This window comes from Molothrus ater, chromosome 4 (genome assembly GCF_012460135.2).
Source record: "Molothrus ater isolate BHLD 08-10-18 breed brown headed cowbird chromosome 4, BPBGC_Mater_1.1, whole genome shotgun sequence".
Taxonomy (NCBI): domain Eukaryota; kingdom Metazoa; phylum Chordata; class Aves; order Passeriformes; family Icteridae; genus Molothrus; species Molothrus ater.
The window spans coordinates 59,363,644-59,384,353 of NC_050481.2; the positions used below are offsets into that span (position 1 = coordinate 59,363,644).

General features: G+C 40.1%; 1 protein-coding gene across 1 annotated transcript; it reads left to right on the plus strand.

Moving 5' to 3' along the window:
* The first annotated feature begins 807 nt into the window (after positions 1-807).
* Positions 808-20,290, plus strand: WDR1 (WD repeat domain 1). The gene is made up of 15 exons (XM_036382048.2): positions 808-1,073; positions 1,359-1,480; positions 5,337-5,427; positions 8,242-8,389; positions 9,778-9,958; positions 11,774-11,851; positions 12,531-12,611; positions 12,730-12,963; positions 13,790-13,877; positions 14,743-14,899; positions 15,535-15,622; positions 16,608-16,718; positions 17,208-17,381; positions 18,475-18,619; positions 18,906-20,290. The coding sequence occupies exons 1-15, from the start codon at positions 1,058-1,060 to the stop codon at positions 19,013-19,015; spliced, it is 1,824 nt and encodes a 607-aa protein (XP_036237941.1). The 5' UTR covers positions 808-1,057; the 3' UTR covers positions 19,016-20,290.
* Positions 20,291-20,710: the final 420 nt, after the last annotated feature.

Genomic DNA, 20,710 nt, shown 5'->3' on the forward strand with positions numbered 1-20,710 from the left:
AGGAGGTGACTTTGGCGAGTCAGTCCCTGCTGACAAGGACGATGGTTCCCCTCCAAAACCAAAGCTCTGCCGTCGGGGTAGCTCAAGGCACACTCCCGGTATCCCGACAGCGACCGCTGCGCCAGAGCCCGCACAGAGCCGCCCAAAGGGATGCCGCGGGAGCCAGCGGGGGCTGCCACGCTTCCCGGCGAAGAGCGGTGCCGGGAAAGGGCCGACAGCGGGGACAGAGGGCTCGTCCCGGACTGCTCCTCTGCAGATCCGAGCCTGCCTCTGCCCGCCCCGTCCCGTCCCGTCCCGTCCCGTCCCGCCGGGCTCCACGCGGATGTGCCCCGTGCCCGCCGGGCGTTCCTGTGATTCCCGCGGATATCCCCCCGTGCCCGCCGGGCGTTCCCGTGATCCCCGCGGATAACCCCTCTGCCCGCCGGGCATTCCCGTGATCCCCGCGGATATCCCCCCGTGCCCGCCGGTGGTTCCCGTGATCCCCGCGGATGTCCCCCCCTGGGCTCGCCGGGCGTTCCCGGGACAGGGCGGTACCGGCGCGCGCAGCCCCGCCCTCAGCGGCCCCGCCGCCGCGCACGCGCACGCGCACGCACCGCCCGGGAGCGCCGTGGCGGGGAGCGGCCCCCGCGCACGCGCGGCGCCGCCGAGGCCGGTCAGAGCCACCGAGTGGCGCCCGCCCGCCCGGCCCCGGCCCCGGCCCCGGCCCGCCCGGCCCGGCCCGGCCCGGCCCGGCCCGCCCTGCGCGCAGCTCCCCGCGGGGCGGGGCCGCCTCCGAAGCCGCCCCAGCGCGGCCCCGCCGGGCCCGGCCGAGCCCACGGCATTTCCGGGGGCGGGCGCGCGGCGCGGGCTGGCGGGGAGCGGCGCGGCGCGAGCAGAGTTGACTATATATGGTCAAAGGCAGCGGAGAGCGGCGCGCGGCGCGGGCGCTTCCTGGTTCGCGCCGCGGGGCTGAGCGGGGCTGAGCGGCGGCAGCGGAGCCTCAGAGCCCCAGAGCCCGGCCCGGCCGCGCCCGCCGCCCTTCCCTGCCCGAGCCTGCCGCCGCCACCAGTGGGCGAAGATGCCGTACGAGATCAGTAAGCTGGCGGGGGCGCCGAGGCGCCGGGTGGGCACGGGGACGGGCACGGGGATGGGCACGGGGATCCCCGCAGGCTGCGGAGCCTGGTGCGGCCCCGCGGGATGGCGCGGAGCCGGCGGTGCCTCGCTGCCCGCTGACAGCAACAAGTGACGGCGGCTGCCGGCACGGCAGGGCGTGTGCCGGTGGCGGGGAGGCATTAAGCGCCTTCCTTTTATTTTCGATATTTTAGAAATTTATTTTTATTATTATTTTTTATCTCCTTTTTCCATTTATTTTTCCCTAGAAAAAGTGTTCGCCAGCCTTCCACAGGTTGAACGAGGCGTTTCCAAAATTATTGGAGGTGATCCTAAGGGCAACAATTTTCTTTATACCAATGGAAAATGTGTCGTCATCAGGAACATTGATGTAATGTATCTTGATTTATTTTGTTTTCTAGTGTGAAGCTTTCGCTAAGTTTCATTTTGTCTCCCTGCCCCTCCTTTAACAGCCTGTGCTTCATTCAGTCTTGGCGATTTCAATCGAGGTCACAGATCCGTGATCAGCAGCGGGGGAATAAGTGGAGGGCATGACTCAGGCATAAAACCACAGGCAGCGAATGTAAAAACATGTAGAAAATCTCGGCAAAATGTGCAGTTCTTTCCCCCTTCGCATAGGACTTAAAAGATGAGGGACTAGTATATTCTGGTTGGCCCTGTTTATCTTCTTAGGTATCATTATTATGAAGTTGAGTGTTGTGTTTGCCTAATAAATGAACTCTTCCCTCTTTGCTGTTTGGGGCCCTTATCCTGTCAGAGAAGCGTGTAAATACTTGCAAACCTGTATCTTTAAACGTGTTATTCTTCAGTTTCTTCCCCCCCCCCAGCCCCAACTCCAGAAATCAAAACAGTTATGAGTTGCTGGACTCCATGACAAGCTGGGTGCAAGTTCTCAGCACTGCTCACAGGGAATTTTGCTCATCGATTATATGTTAGAATGCCCCAGTTAATGTTTTCAGTAGTGTGGAGGTTTGGGTTTGGGTTTTTTTTCTGTGATGCTAACTAGAGAAATGCTAAGAGAGTTATTGGAATGATTTCTTTTCAAAGATGGCATCCCTTTGAAAAGCATGGAGGAATTGTTGCATGTTTAGGCCGCTGTCTTTTTTTTTCAGAGCGATTGCTTGTTCTTTGGAAATCAAATTCTCCCTTAGATTTACTTTCCTATTGCAGATTTGGCCTGCAGCAGGAAGGGCTGCAGGGGGAGGGGCAGGACATACCTCTGGAATTTCTAGGTCTCCACAACAATAGATTTGTTTATGGCTGCTCCTGTAAATCACCTATGTAAACTGAGCTGTTTCCCTGTTTTATCTCATCATCCCCACTAAATTCAGATATTTCTTCATTGTCATGCCATAATAGATAAGTGCTACTAATAACTTAATTCCTTACAGATTTCTTGATTGCTATCAGTTTTAAATTCATCCACTTAAAACCAAAAGTAAGCTTGCAGTCTGGTTTCAGTGTGTCGCTGTAATGTCTTTGTAATCGTGTTTTGCTCTCGGTATCAAGAAAAGTTCGAGTTTCTGAAACCAGAAGCCCCAGTTAAACCCTGTAATGGCACACAGTGTGATGAGAGAAGAGGGAAGAGCCACTCTGCTTACGTTACAGTTTCTGACCAAGTCGTGAATGCTGACCTTCTCCCTTGTACTGTTATTAATGCTCTCCTGACCCTGTTTTGGAGGTTAAATCGGAAGAAAGCAATTTGCTTTACCTGAATCAGCTCACTGAGGATTAGCCCAGTCCAAATGTGAGCCCCAGCGTGAGCTGGGGGGTGTAGGGGACACGGTGACCTGAGAACAGGCAAGGTGGGACTGTGGGAATTCAAATTCAAGCTGTTTAAACTCTCAAGGGAAGGTGAGAATGGAAGTCACGAATCCTTGGTTTTATGGTGCTGTTCATGCTGACAGGCAGATTTACCCAACTGACAAGGGGAGTTTGCTACTGTTAATAATTGACAGGTGACTACAGAATATATTGTAGCAGTAACACAAAAACTGACCAAGCCCTGTTATATGGCTTTTGTGCTGGGGAATGTTGCAGTTTGTAACCTGACTTGCAAGTGTGTCCACTCTTAGTTAAGAGCTGTGCCTTCTTTGCACCTTATAGAAGCCTCTCTAATAGTTTGCAGCAACGAAATTAAATGCTGGGGGAAGTCTGTGTGTAGTCCCTCCATGAGCATTTCTCCAATGGAATGGTTGTGTGCTCTAATTAAAAAAAAAAACGGGTCATCAAAATGCAGTGATCACCTTTCTCCTTAAGTCTAAAGCTATCTAGCATTAGCTAATCAGATGAATATAGTATTCAGGGTTAATGCTTGATCTCTGAGCATGATCTAGAGACTTCCTTTAACAACAAGTAGTTCTGGAGCAGTGCTGGAAAAGCTCTGTGAGAAAGAGTAGTGATATTTTTTTAAGGTTTCATACTTCATTAATATTTTATCTTCATGAGTCTAACACTACTTTGAAGCTTGGAACTGAAACTGCTCACTTTCATATGTGGCTCTGGTTTCAGTGTTTGACATAAGCCACATAAGCTTGCTGCTGGTTTAATCTATGTACCACATTTGTCTCAGCTCACACTATAATTTTCTCCTTAAATATCTTTTTAGAAGTGTTTTTTAGAGGGTTGGGCCCGAATCGAAAAACATGCAAGTTAGAAAACTGACTTTAAAAGCAGAAATATTACTACTGAATAAATAATGAACAATTTGACAGCCCTAACTTACTGCCTGGTTTCTGGAATCTGTTTACCATATCTTAAATTTCGGTCTTTATCTTTCATGTAACCCTTTAAGTTAGTCTCTCAGCTTAGTTTCCTGGGCTCTTGGAGATTCTTGCTGTAAAATAGCACCTACCATGCCATTAATAACAACATGCAGTGGGATTTGAGCTCCCTGACCATGTAGGTGATGCAGATACAGAATAGGGAAAACATTATCTTGTCTTGCTCAGATGAAATCCAGTTGGACACAAAATGAAGAGGGATGTGCATGCTGTAAGTGCAGATGGTTGTGACTTAAGTAGAGCTATAATGCACTCCAGCAATGCATAAAAGCAGGAATGAAAAAGAGTTCCTTTTTGCATGAGCAAGCTGAATTCTGTCTCCTGAGATGTAACAGTACTGCAGCAGCAAGAACTCTTGTGAGCAGGAGGCTGCTTTCTAACACAGAGCGGGTGTTTTAGTTTTTCCTGATTGGATGGCTGAGTCATACCATAACATCAGGTGGTTTTCTGGTTCAGTTGAATAAATCTGTATTAATTATAGCAGTTAAAGTAGAATTTTGTTTTGATCATATGAGTCAAGTTTCTGGAGCTGGAGCAAGCCTGTTAAATGGTAGAAAATATTTCTAAAGAGTAGTGTATTACTATTGTAGCATATATACACTGTAATTGAGAGGGGTGAAGAATGACTTTTTTATACAACTAATATGAAAACAGTTTTTTGCCTTGATGTCATTCTTTTTTTGGTTTGTGTGGTGCCTCTATTGTATAACATTACTGATTTGCTGAGACACAGAGTTTATTTTGTTGTCCATCCTGAAATATCTGAAATATTATGTCTGAAAACATAATTTAGACTGAAGAGATAAAATTATGATGGAGTGGCAGTGATTTTCCTTCAGGATTCCTGTACAACTCTTGATACCAGGTCTTCTGGCTTTTAAGCAGATTGTAGTTATCAAGAAAGAGCAAGCCTAGCACATCTCATTGGTTATTGAGTGATTTTGGGTACATGGTGATGATTAACAGCCATGTGTTGTGGTTGACTGCAGGCTTAAGTTTCATGCTTGACTACAGTAGAATTTTAGATGTGCATTGCAAAACGCAGCTTGTATTTAGCATCCCACTTAAGTAACTGCTTTATCCCTGGGCTACCTCTAAAAAAGAGAGCCTGATACTTGGCCTGTTATTTTGGAGAGTGTTTTTCTACTGTTGAGCAGGTATTGGAGAAGAAAGGGTCCCAGCACTTCAGACTTCCTTAAGAGGAAATCCTTTTTCTTGTCAGTTGTTAAAAAGTAGTGTGTTGCTTCAGTGGTACCAGCAGTGTTCTGCAATGTGTACTGCACTTCTCACTTTTAGACAGTTACTCAATTTAAGCTGGAAGGCAGGGTGCAGGGAAAAGAGTGCAGGGAGAAATTATGATTTTCATTGTTGAATTTCTGATTTTATTCATTTGAAAATGAGGAAGTACAACTTTGTAACTTTTTTTCCCCCCCTTTTAAATAGAATCCTGCAATTGCTGACATCTACACTGAGCATGCCCACCAGGTTGTAGTTGCCAAGTATGCTCCTAGTGGATTCTACATAGCATCTGGAGGTAAAGTATCCATGTGCATGAGATGTGTGTGGACAGAGCTGTTAAAGTTACTGGCAAAACCACAGTAGCACTTTGTGTGTGTGTGTGTGTGGAATATGCAGTCAAGGGGATGTGCTTCAGTGGACTTAGGTGCACTGTCTTTGGAGGAGGAATGATTTCTGTCCTTGTTCCTCTAACCTCTTTCAGACAGTGAGCTTAGTGACATTCTTTTTAAAATGTAGTATTTCAATAAAGAACCTGGAAATGAACCCGAAAATACTTACTGTGATGAAGACTTGGGTAAATGCAACAGAGTGAAAAGTTATTTCTGAAATACCGGATTATTGTTTGTGATGTTAATAAACTTTGATACTTTTTAGGCAGGAGAGGGATTCTAAAACAGTGTGTACTCATTTTTTCCCCTTCTTCCTGACCAAAATTGGCAACATTTATGACTTTTACTTTTTAGCATGAACTAAAAAAGCTTTCCTTGGCAAGTTAGCAGGGAAAGAGCAGTCTCAGTTTTTGTGTAATGCATATGAATCAATAGTCTGAAGATGTGTAACGTGAATTTTTACAGTGTGAATTTCCTGTATTATAGGAGATTTTGACTACCAAAGAACTAAACAAACCTTTTTTAATAGAAGCTTGCATCAAATAATTGATATTTTTTTTCAGGTGGAGTGGTATACAGTGAAGATTGTTGATAAATACAATACTGTAACTTGTATTTCTTTTAAAGACTTGCAGCTAAAATATAGATTTTTTTTTTTTAAATGCTTGCCATAGTCAATTAGAAGTGCTTCAGAAGCAAGTAATGTGGCCAAATAGATATATTTTTAAAGTAATATATCTGAAAATAAAACATTCAGAATATGAGCCCCTTAGAAACCTGCAAAGGTCTTAAAATGGGAGTTTCACTTTCTGCAATTTCAAGGGAACTGTATTTTTTAAGTGTAAAATGTCCCGTCCTTCTTCGTTTCAGAAAATATCAGAAAGCTATATTAGAATGAGTATTTTTGGTGTTCTTAAAGGTTCCCCAGAACTCTGATAGCAGAGCCTTTTTTTTTTTTGCCTTTTTTTTTTTTTCCTTTTTCTCACATTCTTGTCTGAAAGGGAGCACAGCCAGGATTTTCTTGGCTCAGTCTTGTGTGTGGACCATGTGTCAAATTGAATACCCTCTTAAAATCCAGTTTGCATTCTGTATTCTACAAACTTGGTGCTCTAGGTTTGTGCAGCACTTAATACTCAGAATAACTATTTAATTTTTTCTTGTAGTCTTTTAGATTTCCAGTCCTTTGTAAAAGAACAGTAATAGATACTGTGCTGGGGAAGTATTTGGTTAATTTTTGTCCTACCCAAGTGAAAGAATTTAGGTTGCAGTATTTCCCTTAAAAAGCATCTTCTGTGTGTCATTTATAAATAGTTTTGTGATACTGCTGAGCATGGGGTCTGAAGATAGATGACCAAGCTGTTTAAGCTGTTTCTAAGTATAACATGTAAGATTCATTTCTCTGTCTATAAATCTGCATTAGCCATGCAGCCTGCATTAATGCTTCATGAGACAGACCTTTGGCATTATGCTTTTGGCTTTTATGGTAATTTCTCTTATTACAGTCATAGCAGATGTAGTAATGGGAGATACTGCAAAGTTAAAGCTCTGTGTCTTATCTGTTAATAGTTGGAGAAAACAATTAGATTGTAAAGTCCATATTAAAATTCTGCTTCAATAACAAATTCTGTCTATAAAGTTCTGAATCCATCCTTTTAGCAGAAGTGACAAAGATCAGTCTATGACCAGGTCCAAAAGATGCAGGGTGGTTTTGTGTTTAAATTGAATTGTAAAGATGCACCACAAATGGTGAACAGAATTTAAGCATTCTGCTGAGGTGAAAGATGCATATTTTAGCACGTGGTTTATTCTAAAACAGTGGCTTTTTTGAAGGGTACAATACACACAGACTTTGCTGTGTGGGTTTCATTAGAGATGTGTAAATTTGTCTGTGTATAGAACAATTCCTCCGGTTACAATCCTGACAATCCTGCACCACAGTAATTGTTCTGAATAGCTCTTGGGTTTTACAATACTCAGTGGAAACAGTGACCCAGGGAGCTTTCATTATCTCAAGTCTTAAATTGTTAACTGCTTGTGCCATGTCTGCTGCTTTTGACATTACTGTTCCTGAATATTCTGTTGCATTCCTATCTAGTATTTCAGATAGTGCAGGCATCCACACCATTAAGTGTGTGTATGCTTATGTATAGAAAAAGTACGCTGATGTGCATGAATTGAGTTCTGTGGGCAGAAATCTCTTTGTACATTACATATGCCTGGTATTTGTATGCAAAACAGGTCTCCTTTGAAGGTACAAATTGTAGTGCATCAGCCACTATCAACTGTACTCCTCCCTTGTAGGTGTAGGGTGGCTTACTTCCCAGTGAAGGGTCACTAAGATGTCTTGTAGCTGCTGGGCAAGGGGGCTGGACTGGCTTCTTCTTTGTGTAACAGATACTTATCACATACCAGCTGATAACATTAAAGTTCCTGCTCTTACTGTGCAGTTTTTTCATGTGTCTGCAAATGCTTTCTCAGTCTGTTGTATTTGGTGCTGCATGTCCTGAATCGTAGTATCTGGTTAAAAACCTAATTTATTGAAATAGATATAGTCTTCAGCATTCCCAAACAAAGAGATTTGTAGTAGTTGTAATAGAGTAATGTAGTAGGTCCCTAGTACAAGTCTTCAGTGTAGCTGAAAATCTCTACTGTGGCAGATTGATGAGTCATGTGACTGAGTCATGCTGGAACAATAGTTATATTCTGTTTTATTATGGCAGATGTCTCTGGAAAGCTGAGAATCTGGGATACTACACAGAAGGAACACCTACTGAAGTATGAGTATCAGCCATTTGCAGGAAAAATCAAGGACCTTGCATGGACTGAAGACAGCAAGAGAATTGCTGTGGTTGGAGAAGGAAGGGAAAAGTGAGTAATTCTTTTGTGTTTGTGTGTTTTTATACATACATACATGAATTTACTGTAAACCTCTGCATCCTAACATCCTTACAGAGAACTTTGAATTCTTCAATGGAATGAAGTCAGTGCTTTTTCCCTGTCTTGACTTCAAGTTGTGCTGTTTTGCAGTGATATTTTCTTTCTCTACTGTTTGACAGCTTTAAATTAGTTGAAAAGTTACAATTGATTAGTTTAAAAATTGTATGGGACTTGTTTCTTAGAGGTAGGTGGGTATTACTTTCAAGGATAGCTGTTTGGTACATTTTTTTATCAAATTCTGATAGGGTAGGAATAGGAAAACAAGATTTTTTTCCCTCTTCCTTCACTTATTGGACTCATGGTCTTATTCAATTGATTGAATAAGAGTTAAAAAAAAAGTGTATCTGAATTTTCTCCTTTGGTAACATGTCTATATTTTTAGTCCTTATTATGGTAGTTTAATGAAAGGACAACAAGCAGTCGTCTTTTACCTGACTATATGAGATGCCGATTTAGGTTTGTGTCCTCCATTTAATGTTCAAAGACTGTCAGAACTCTTAAAGCAGAATCCAAACCAGGTAGTCTTATGCCTAAAGGGCTGAAAAATACCATGTGGTGCTGTTCCCTAGTCCCCTGCACCATTCTCTAATCCCTGTCATGTACTGTGTCCTTGAAAGGGACTCTTTGTCCTCCATTGCTCCCTCTGCCTCATCTCCCCCTGGGTAGATACAATGTGAGTTTGCTCTCCTTCAAAAACATGGCCAGCTTCCTATTAGGTGAATGGACTTTCAGTCTAGAATATTGTTGAAGGGATTCTAAAGAAGGCCTTTCAAATAGCAATGCTCTGGCACTGTAGTGCCTCTGCATTGATTATACTGTTTTTTTTTTTAAGTGATTTAGAGCAAGAACTGTCAAAAAAGCTTTTACAAATATTATTATTTAAAGATTTAAGGAAGAAGAGTTTTAAAAGTGATGGTACTCAATCTAGGCTAAATAGTCAGATAACTGTGATCCAATGTCATTGTTACCCCAGCTTCCTGCAGTCTGTGTTGTGGCTAGGCAGATGGAATAATTTACTGCTTTCTTTTATAAACCAACAGTCTTAGTGAGGAATATACATTGGATCTCTGAATTTTAGAAGCTTTATATGCAAAACCTGATTGTCCCCTTCAGCAAATGTCTCCTATTGAAGATTAGAATCTCTCACCAGCAAGATCTCAAATAGCCTTCAGGGAACTATGATGTGCTTGCATGAGATTAATGAGATGACCTAATTTCTTTTCTTTGAGTGCACTCAAATCTGCCATTTGCAGATGTTCAAGGAGTTAATCTACGTGTAACTTTTATGAATTGTATTTATTGTGTGCTTTTCTCACTAGGTTTGGAGCAGTGTTCCTGTGGGATAGTGGCTCTTCTGTTGGTGAGATTACTGGGCACAATAAAGTGATCAACAGCGTGGACATGAAACAAACGAGACCATATCGGCTGGCAACCGGCAGTGATGACAACTGCGCTGCCTTCTTTGAGGGACCGCCTTTCAAGTTCAAGTTTACACTAAGCGTGAGTTGAAGTTTAGATGTGGCTCTCTTAAACTGTGCAGTTTCCACCAAGTTTGCAGTTCTTATCACAGCTAGCTGTTATAACAGAAGTTCTCATTTCCCCACTTTGAAGAATAGCTGATGTCAAGTGGCTTTCTTAAAACCATGTATCACTAAATATTACATGGTTCATAAAACAGTTTGTCTCAGGCCAAGAAAACCAACATAAATTGTTGGTTAAAAAGAGAACCTGAAACAGTTTTTCCAATATTATTTTTCATTGTCACTAAGCTATGGAAGGGATGAAGTAGGCTGTTTTGTTGGCTCTGTTGATTTTTTCAGAGTTCTGTTTCCCAGTGCAGATGTGTGTAGAATTTCTTGAAGCTTTCCAAGGTGCATGATTCAAGAAATGTGGTGATTTTTCATGTAACTTTCCAGTCTGATAGAGTGCTCAAATCTGAAATCCCAGGGCCACTTAGGGTGAATATAGATGTTTGAAAGCATAACTTAATTTCTACTTCATGGAATGGGTGTGTAACTTGTGTGGTCGGTTTTCTGTTTCCATGTTCCTTTTGACTTTGTTTCTTATTCTATTTGTTACAATCTCTTACATGAAACCGCAGTGAAGGTATTCATTGTTGCTTAAGGCCAAAGAAAATAAAAAGCCACAAAGCTGCAGAGCTTTGAAGGCAGGAGACCTCTTGCCTCAAAAAAAACGATTGTAAAGATGTTGATTGTTATTGCAGTAGTCAATTGAAAGTGTTTAGATTGTATTTTAGTTTTAAAAACACTGTAGTAGGCCTTTTATTTTCTTACATATTAGCCTTGAGTAGTTTTCATATGCTGACTTTAGTAAGGATTCCGTTCCAATTCTAGAAAAGGAATTGTTTTGAGCTCTACAATCCAATGAAATGATGTAGTTGCCTAATATATTTCTGAACTTAAGCTGATACTTGCATTTTGCTAAGCTGGTTCTTTTAGAACTCTGAAGTCCAAATTGCTTACCAGTGCTGCTTAGACTGGTATGTGATGCAGCCTTCCTTTTAAAGTGATATTTGGGTTGATATATGGGATTCTGATATGGGCTGTTATATGGTTTAAATTAGCCTGCAGTATCATCGGGGGAAAAAAGGTATAGTTGGTGAAAGTAGGTTAGAACCTGCCTTCCATATTACTAAAAATAGTCTCCCAAATCTCTCTGCATGGGAGCTTTGGCCTCATTGTGGTGCTTCTCTATTTAACATGTGTTTTCTAGTATGCGTGGTTTGAATAGTCTCCTACTTGTAAATAGTCTATTTGGGGAGCATACATCAGTCTTGCCTTATTACTTCAGAGAACTACCACTAATGCAGTCTCCCAGGAATGGAATTTTAGTAAAACAGTAACTTATTCCTCATGCCTGTGCTTTTTTTTCTTTTGCAATAAGAAGGATATAATACTCTTGTGTGTATAAAATCACTGTGTAATGAAGCGAGAGTTGAAATCTGAGGAATGTTGCAGAAGAAGTCAGTCACCACTGGGGAAGAAGTTTATGTTTGTAGGCTGACTTTTTTTACTGCTTATCCCTGAAGCTGGGCAATCATTCTTCTGGTATGCACTGAGTTGTGTTAACTACATCAGTAATGATGTCACAGTGTCTTCCCTGGACTGTTCTTGGCCCCATGGTTCTCTTCAGATAGAGCCTAAGCTTGCCTCGTAACAATTCTCTACAGCAAACATTTCCTACACAGCTAATTTATGGTTCACATGTAAGAGAACTTCATTGTTAGTACATTGTCTTCTATTTAAAAATGGTCTCTTCTTTTTTTGTTTGCTGATTCTTACTTTTTTTCTACAGGACCATACACGGTTTGTGAACTGTGTGAGATTTTCTCCTGATGGGAACAGATTTGCTACAGCTAGTGCAGATGGGCAGGTAAAACACAAGGAACTCTATTAAAACTGATTTTAGCATGAGAAGATTTTCTTGTGCATTTTGGGAATAGGATTAGTATTGTAAAACCCATATTGCTTCTTTTTTATGCCACAAGTTGAAACTTTCAACTATCCTCCTGTAAATCTGTAATAACTGATAAGTGATAATAACCAGACTATTCTTACTTGGGTTTTTTCCCCAATCCATCTCCCTAGCATCGTCTTACAAGTTATTTTGGCAGGAATATGTTGGACTTTTGGAATATGTATGTTATGATCCTGAGAGGTCTAGCTGAAATGGTAAATTCATAGATGGCAACCCAGCTCCATGTGTACTCCCTATTGATAAGGGCAGGTTGACAATGACTCTTTTACCATAGGTAGCTTGTCCTTCTCAAAGGGTAGACTCCCATGACAGAAGTGCTAAACAGCTGTCATCACAGTAGGAGTCAAACTGTAACATTTTCCAGAATTTCAAATGTCTGGATCCAAAGTACAGGGGACTTGCTGTGATTATTTACAATTTTCATCTCAATTATTTAGTCTTAATTATTCAGTGCAGCATAGCTTTTGCCTCTCCTTAAGAAGGACTCTAGCATATCAAAATATCAGATACTGCCTTGGGGTTTTTTCCATTACTGCTTTTCCCTTTAAGTTGTATGTCTCTGTGCTCTTTTAAGATTTTTGTCTATGATGGGAAGACTGGAGAGAAAGTGTGTGCCCTTGGTGGAGGCAAAGCACATGATGGAGGTATTTATGCTGTAAGTATCACTTCATTTGTGCAGATGATCCATAGTGTTTCATTACCCAGTTAATGAACTGCAAAGTCTTGGATTAATAAATGCATTTACTGTCTTGTGGTGACATTTGTTTTTACAGATTAGTTGGAGCCCTGACAGTAGTCAGTTGCTTTCTGCTTCTGGAGATAAAACTGCTAAAATCTGGGATGTTGGTGCTAATTCTATTGTAAATACTTTTAACATGGGATCAAACGTGTTGGATCAGCAGCTGGGTTGCTTGTGGCAGAAAGACCATTTACTGACTATCTCCCTGTCTGGCTATATCAATTATTTGGACAAGAACAATCCAAATAAGCCTTTACGTGTCATAAAGGTAGGTTAAAGTTCTCTTACTGCATGAGTTTCTGCAATAAATGACTCAGTGACTGAAGTTGTAAAGATGGAATTGTAAGCTATTATAAAGTAGCTATTGAAAAATAGCTTTGTTTAATTAGCATTGCCAAATGAGCTGTATGTGACTGTTTCTTGAATCAAGAAGTTACTCTTTAGATGGGTGACACTGTGCTTTGTGCAAATACCCAGACTGATTATTTCATTTTAATTAATGTTATCGACTTACCTTTTGTGGCAGCTTTTAAGCATTCTTGAGATGAGAAAAGAAATACAGCATAGATAGAAAACTACCAGAGATGTCTCATTCTCCCAGAACTAGTGTATTGTGGACAAGGTGATTAGGGTTACCATGCAATTGAACTTTAATTTTAGGATTTAAAAAGTTCGCTGACACTAGACTCTCTCTCATGGGAACTTAACATTTTTACATGAACTAGAAACAATGTCCCAGATTTTTGCCATCACTGCTGTAATTCTGGAAGTTGGTATGGGTACATGACCATATTTAGTCCTCTTCCCTGAATCATAAAGTGCCTGAAAAGCAGTGATGAAAAGGCTACAAAAGTATTTTGGCTCATCAGGCTAATAAGGACATCCATGGTCCTTATTGTTTCTCATCAAGGACATAGCAATAGTAGTGCTGTAACAGTGCTATACCAGACTGTAAAATAGTGGTTTTTATACTGGGTGACTTTTTATGCTTGTGAATAGCATGTTATTTTCTGAATAACCTATCATTCTTCTCAAATAGGTGTATGTATGTCTTAAAAATTGCTCATCAGTAATTATTTATGTTCCATTCACAGGGTCATAGTAAGTCAATTCAGTGTCTTACAGTGCACAAAAATGGTGGAAAGTCCTATATTTACTCTGGAAGTAATGATGGTCATATTAATATCCTTTGAATGATAGTGGTGCTTGTTCTAGTCTTATAGTCTGATATGAGAGCTCATTAGGAGAGGAAAAAAAAAGCTTTGCCCAAGACATAGTTTATTGGATACAAGTGGATACTTTGTCTAAAGTTTGTTTTCCCCTAATACCCGTTTTATTACCTGCCTTCACATTTTCCTACTAAATATAAGCCAGCTCTTAATTTTCAGTTGTTATGTCTTCATGATGGGTAGCTTGATAGTATGGAGAAGCAAGTAAATATATAAATTAGCCTCTTGTAACATCAAGAAACAGCAATACATATTTTCTACTTATGGCAAAATATGCAGGAAGTTATATTTCCAACATTCTGAAGCTTATAGTTAAAGCTACTGTCCTTTTTCCTGCCTTTAAAATGGTGTCATGTTGGGATAAGCTCCTATAAATATAGGTCCTGTTTCTTTTCAGACCTGTAATACAGTGTGACTAGTTCACATGTTACCATATATCATGATGGAAAGCCAGTTTTACAAGGGCTTCTATTTAAAATTCTTTAAAAAGTGTTTTCTAGTCTCTGACCGAATGCTAATTACTCCAGTATTTGCTGCCATCTGTGGTAGGTCATTTAGCTCACTATAGAACATCAGAGTTTCACTTTATAAGCTCCATGGGCAACCTTATAATATTTATTGAGTCTTCATCCCTGGAGGTACTCAAAACCTTACAGAGCCCTGCAGCCTGTTGTAGCTGACACCAATTGGAGCAGCAGGCTGAACTAAATCTCAAAAGGTCCCTTCTAACCTTAGCTGTTCTCTCAATTATGTAACTTTTTATGGTGTGGAATCTGACTGCACCAGTATCTTTAATATTCCTTAATTCCATTATGCACATTATTGGGATTCTGAAACTGGAGAGAATGATGGCTTTTCTGGGAAAGGCCACACAAACCAGGTTTCTAGAATGGCAGTGGATGAAATGGACCAGCTGGTCACCTGCAGCATGGATGACACTGTGCGCTACACCAACCTTAGCAAGAGAGATTACAGGTTAGTTAAAATGTGGCCTGTTACTGCACTATAATTGTTTTACAGCAAGAGTGCTGTTGATTTGATATGGTAAATAGAAATGCTGGAGTTTATTTAGGTTTTATGTTACCATGGAAACTTGTAGAAATGATTACTGTACCAACCTTGTGCTTTTTTTCTGACAATGAGAAATGCATCCCAGGCTTTTCAATTTGTTTTATCCCTTCCATGGGTGAAATGGAGACTGTCTTGTATTGGGTGACTTAGGGGCTTTGGAAGGGTATTTGCTTTGTCATTCATAAACACTCAGGGGTAATGGAGATAAATGTGTTTAGGAGGAGTGGGACACTCTTTCTTCATGGAACCAGAATTTAAAGAATCCTGTTAAGATAATCTAGTTAGTTTAAAAATTAAACTGTAGTATAGTAACATTGACTTTCATTTCAAAGGTGTACTACCTGATCAAGACAGTAAAGTTTCAAACACAAAGCAATAGGAAACTTTGCTGATTAGTAGATAAGAAAATTAAGTTATGCATGTTCTTGATGATTAGTGGGTGATTATTTGAATGGGCAATTTAAAATAATGGTAGACATGGAATAATTTCTTCCTGCTTTGTCCTTCCTGCTTCTTCACCTTGGCACATCCTCGTCCAGTGGCCAGGATGCTGTGAAAATGGATGTTCAGCCAAAATGTTTAGCTGTGGGTCCTGGTGGTTATACTGTAGTTTTATGCATTGGACAAGTAAGTATTAACATGTGGATTATCAACTATTGCTGTGTTAATAATGCCATGTGTGATAACACTTAACTACTTTGTGTGAGATTACCTTGCACATCTGCAGAATTTCCTAATAAGACCTACAGGGAACATAATTCAGCAGGTACTTGATAACCCTTGTCTCTTTGCATCCTGTACCAATTTCACATTTAAATTTCAGAAAGTCCCCTGTGTGGATGCATCTGTATTTGTTATCAATACCGCTTTGTGCTGGAAGGTTAAACCTCAGAATCACACTCATGCCAGATCTGTTCTGTGACACAGTTTTGACAAAAGGATGTTTTTATCCTGCATTTTATTTTTTTACAATTAATCCAATTAACTAGTGTTGCTTTACAGCATAAGCAGCTTTAGCTCACGTGCCACTAGTATGCAGATCACAGAAAACTGAGACATTGCACTGAAGCTCTCTTGTATCAAAACATTATTAACTTCTAATAATTTATGCTTTCTGCATGGGTGCTGGTTTTATGTTTGGGACATTTGATAGTGTTATCCAAACCTGTTTTCATGTGAGTTATAACCATAGCATAAAACTGGATAGGAAATAGCCTTTAAGGTTTAAGACTGCAGCATTAACTTTCTACTAATTTGGTCCTGCCTCCCTCCCTTTAACAATGAACAAAGAAGGGAGTAAGCATTGCTAAAAATACTGGTTTTGTCCATGTTTATTTCATGTTCAAACCAAGTGAAGCAAAATTGAAGGCAATGGAGAATGCCCTGGATTATGTATAGTTTTGAACATGAGTACTGCAGTACAGCAGATTAGTTAGTCACTACATGTAGGCATTTCTTCAGTTTTTTTTTTCTAAGAATGAAACTGTTCCCTTAAGATGAGTCTACAATAAACATCTGAGTAACTAGAGGGAATTTGTGTTTTTTACTAAAGTAATAGTTTTATATTAGGTGCTTTGAAGAGGGGTCTTAGTTTCTGGTTTTCTACTTACAGATTGTCTTGATGAAAGATAAGAAAAAATGTTTTGCAATTGATGACCTTGGCTATGAGCCAGAAGCTGTAGCCATTCACCCTACAGGAAGTACAGCAGCAGTGGGAGGAGGGGTAAGGTTGCACTTCCTAAATCTGTACTACTTTGAACACTGGAGCGAGTAACAGAGGTATTAAATAATAGTAGGTGTTGTGTTGAGAAATGGTAGGTGACAATTTGTAACAACATCAGGATTGTTTAAGTGTGTGTATTTGGTGTTCCTGGGCTTTCATTCCCTAGGTTCTGCCACAATTGTGACCTAATCTGCCTAATTGTGACCTAAAGTCTATTTCACTTCTTGAATTAAGTCTTCTTTCCTTTATTTGCTGTTTTGAAATTGCCAAATTGTTTTTATCCACTGTGTTCTTGAAGTTGGCAAATTATAAAAAATGGGTTAATTTCCACACTTTGGTGGATTGTAACCAGCATAAATGACAGGTTATCTAAACCTTTTCTTAACATAAGCATTACCAGACAGAATTAATGCAAACATTTCAGGAACTCCTCTTTCTATTGTAAAATGATTCTTCTACCTTTTCTCCTTCTTTGCTATTAATTTGCAGGATGGGAATGTCCATTTGTATTCAATCCAAGGAACCTCTTTGAAAAGCGATGATAAGACTTTGGAAGCTAAAGGTCCTGTTACTGACCTGGCATATTCTCACGATGGTGCCTTTCTTGCAGTCTGTGATGCAAACAAAGTAGTCACTGTCTTTAGTGTTGCTGATGGCTATGCGGTAAGAACTGTTGTAATGAGACTTGTCTTTGTTTAAAAACAAATAGACTGACAGCCCATGTCTAAATCTGCTGTAGTGAAGGACTTTGTTGCTGCTGAGGCTTAATTGTAAATCATTGATGTAAATTTGATGTTTCTGTGACTGTTTACCTGCTATTTTGGGCTAGTACTGGTATTTACAGCAGCCTATGTGAACCCTCCAGACAGTAAGAATAGTTGAGGAAATGTGCAGCATGGGTTGGCTGCTGGGAAAGCACTGAAACCCATCTAAAAATGCATAGTTAAGATAGGGAAGGAGCTGGATTTCCACAGGCTAGCCATAGTTAAATACAAAAAGTTCCTTTGGATCTGCCGAACCACTAGTTGGTTAGTTTGGGATTTTTAAAGGATGTAGCAAAATACATGCCATGTCTGTTAGAGAACTTGTGTGCATTTTTGTAAAATGGACAAGAATGTAGGCTCAGTTTGATAAGAATCGTACAATACAATGAAATTCAATTACATAAATAAAGCAGACTTGGCAATGAAATTCTGCTGGCTCAGGCACACAGTTCCCTGGTAAGGACTAAGCTATGAAAGGGGCATGCTAGGACAGGGGATCTTGTTTTATCTGCCAATCTACTGTCTTTTAACTAAAAACCAAAAAATGGGCAATTTCCACTTTTCAGCTCAAACAGTCAATGTGTATCAGCCTGTAAACTGAAGTAAAAACACAGGATGGCATTCCACAAAAAATATTTCATTTTCCAAGTAAAAATTGAAATAATTTTGCCCTGTGAAACATCTGTGGGATTATTTTAGAAGCCTCTAAATTGCATATACCCTTAATATACCATGCTTTCATAGAAAAATGTCTTGATGTTTTGTTTTTTTTACAAAGGGGGTTGGTATTTTATTGGCCTACCAAGTATTTAAATAAATCACATAAAATGAAGCCACCACTTGGTTTGCTTAGTGCATCCATCTGCATCTGAGATGTACATTGTCTGGAGTCTTGCAGTAGCTCATTCTGATGCTGCACATTGAAAGCCTAGTGATTTCCTGAAGCAGCTTTAACTATTGGAATAACCCATGTCTCTCTCATTTTCAAATAGGAGCATAACGTCTTTTACGGACACCATGCAAAAGTTGTTTGCATTGCATGGTCACCAGACAATGAACACTTTGCTTCTGGAGGCATGGACATGATGGTGTATGTTTGGACTGTGAGTGATCCAGAGACCAGAGTCAAGATACCAGGTATGTTTTCTTCAATATCCTACTTTTTAAAATTGTTAGTAGTTCTTGAGATCCAACACTGTTTTGTAGAGTAATGGTAAGCAGGCTTTGAATATTCCCAATGTAATTTAGCCTTTGTTAATCTATCTAGCCACACTAGCTGGAGTTCTTCTGTTAGTTTTGTAGTTACTTTTAAAATCCAGCACTAGTATTTAATCCAGCTAAAAATCATATTTGGAATGTGCTGAAGTTACCTTGTCAACCCAGCCTTCCTAACTCTTTTCTGTTACTTTGCACTGTGATACAGATGCTCACAGACTACATCATGTCAGCGGCTTGGCGTGGCTGGATGAACATACTCTGGTAACAACATCCCACGATGCTTCTGTTAAAGAGTGGTCTATCTCCTACAATTGAAATAAGCCCCCTCTTTGGAAGGACCTAATCAGGGACTAGAACTACTGCAGTGGAACATAGCATTTCTTTTAAAAAATCTGTATTGGCCTCTGGGTCTGCTGTCATATCCTCATATCTTTACAGGGTGTTCATATCTGTAATTAAATGTACTTTGAAAGCTTTAGCGAATAACAGTTTGCACATGAAAAGCACTTAAATTATGTCTGGAGCTTAACCTTTGTGCTGAACATTCCAGAGGCAACAGCCAAACAAGTTGGTGTGCAAGGTTCAGGCGCGAAAGATTCAAACTCAATCAGTTGTTCTTTTCTAACCAAGAAATGTAAGACTGTACAGCATGAGAGTAATACTTCTCATTTTTTCTAATTACAGAACATTTCTGTACTAACAGTCATAGTAAGAGTATTTAGTTGTGGTCTGAAACCAATCAAGCTCTGTGCAGCTACTGTATATTGCTTTGCTTCTCTATACTGCACCAAACTGTTGCCTCAGATTTTCTCCTCCAGATAAGAAGATGGGGTACATACATAATAAACTTTTTATGTATTTCATGTCAAATCTTTGTGGTTTATTTTAAGGTGGAAGTGTGGGATTTTAATGTACTTACTGTTGTGGGTATAATGTTTACAAATAATCATTGTGGCAACTTGTTGCTTCAGAAACACAATTGTTACTTCCATGAATTAAGACTGTTGTCATTTCAGTGTCAGAAAAGAAATCATTCTGTTTTAAAGATTAAAGATATTTTCTGTTTGAAGGAGAAGCATGTTATTGTTTAAAAAATGCAGTACTTCTACCACCTTTTGGAAAATACAGGAATTAAACAAAGTGAAGTGTTGTTATGACTTAAAGTGATTTTTGAGAAGATGGTGTTTGCTCAGTGAGTTTTATGCCTTTGCATGTGCAGAACAGTTGCATGAAAGCATTACCTCATGCGAAGAGATCCTGATGTTGTGTTTAGTTCCCTTCTCACACTCCACAATAGGTTTAAGTGATTGAAGCTAGCAGTCCAACAAGGGTGGAGGAGGACACTCTGATGCAAAGTAGTAGGAAGATTTGTTACCATCTCTGATGGCCAAAAAGAGTTGTTGCTGTCTAGAACCTTGGAAGACTTAAAAAATTTTCTCTGCTAAGTCTCTACCACCACCACCACCACCTTTCCAGTTGTCTTTGGATTTTATTAAGCTTTCCTTTCTGTGTGGACTCATGTGTTTTTTTACCAATCATATTTCTAATGACACTAATTATACAGCAAATAAAATGCTTTTGCTGCTTCTCGTACTGTGGCCTATTGCTCAATTGCTGAAAAAAAATTGCCTTACAAAAATGAAATGTTGGTGAAACGTCTTCTGAAAAGGAAAAAAATGTTGATTTCTTTTTAGGAGTGGTGATCAGAATGTCTCCTAGCCTGCAAACCAACATCTACAGTGGAACAGTTGACATAGATATTTTTTTTTTTTTTCTTCTAAGAAGTGGGATATTTTGCACCATAGTTTCTTTGTGGTTACTGTGTCTCTCTATTAGCAGTTTTGCACGTTATTCTTACTAACAATGCAAGGACAAGAGAAGTTTTGGAAAAGGATGTGTTTGATATTTGGTTTAAGATCCAAATGAGCAAGGTTTTCTCAGTGTTTAGCCCCTAAAACTTGTTCCCCTGTTGCATAGGGACTGGCACAGCAGGCAATTCCTCCATTGTTC

What these genes read in the sequence shown, in the direction of transcription:
- WDR1 (XM_036382048.2), top strand. An exon ending in AGTTCAAGTTTACACTAAGC is followed by an intron (nt 9,959 to 11,773) that starts GTGAGTTGAAGT and finishes TTTTTTCTACAG; the next exon opens with GACCATACACGGTTTGTGAA. An exon ending in GTGTTGCTGATGGCTATGCG is followed by an intron (nt 17,382 to 18,474) that starts GTAAGAACTGTT and finishes ATTTTCAAATAG; the next exon opens with GAGCATAACGTCTTTTACGG.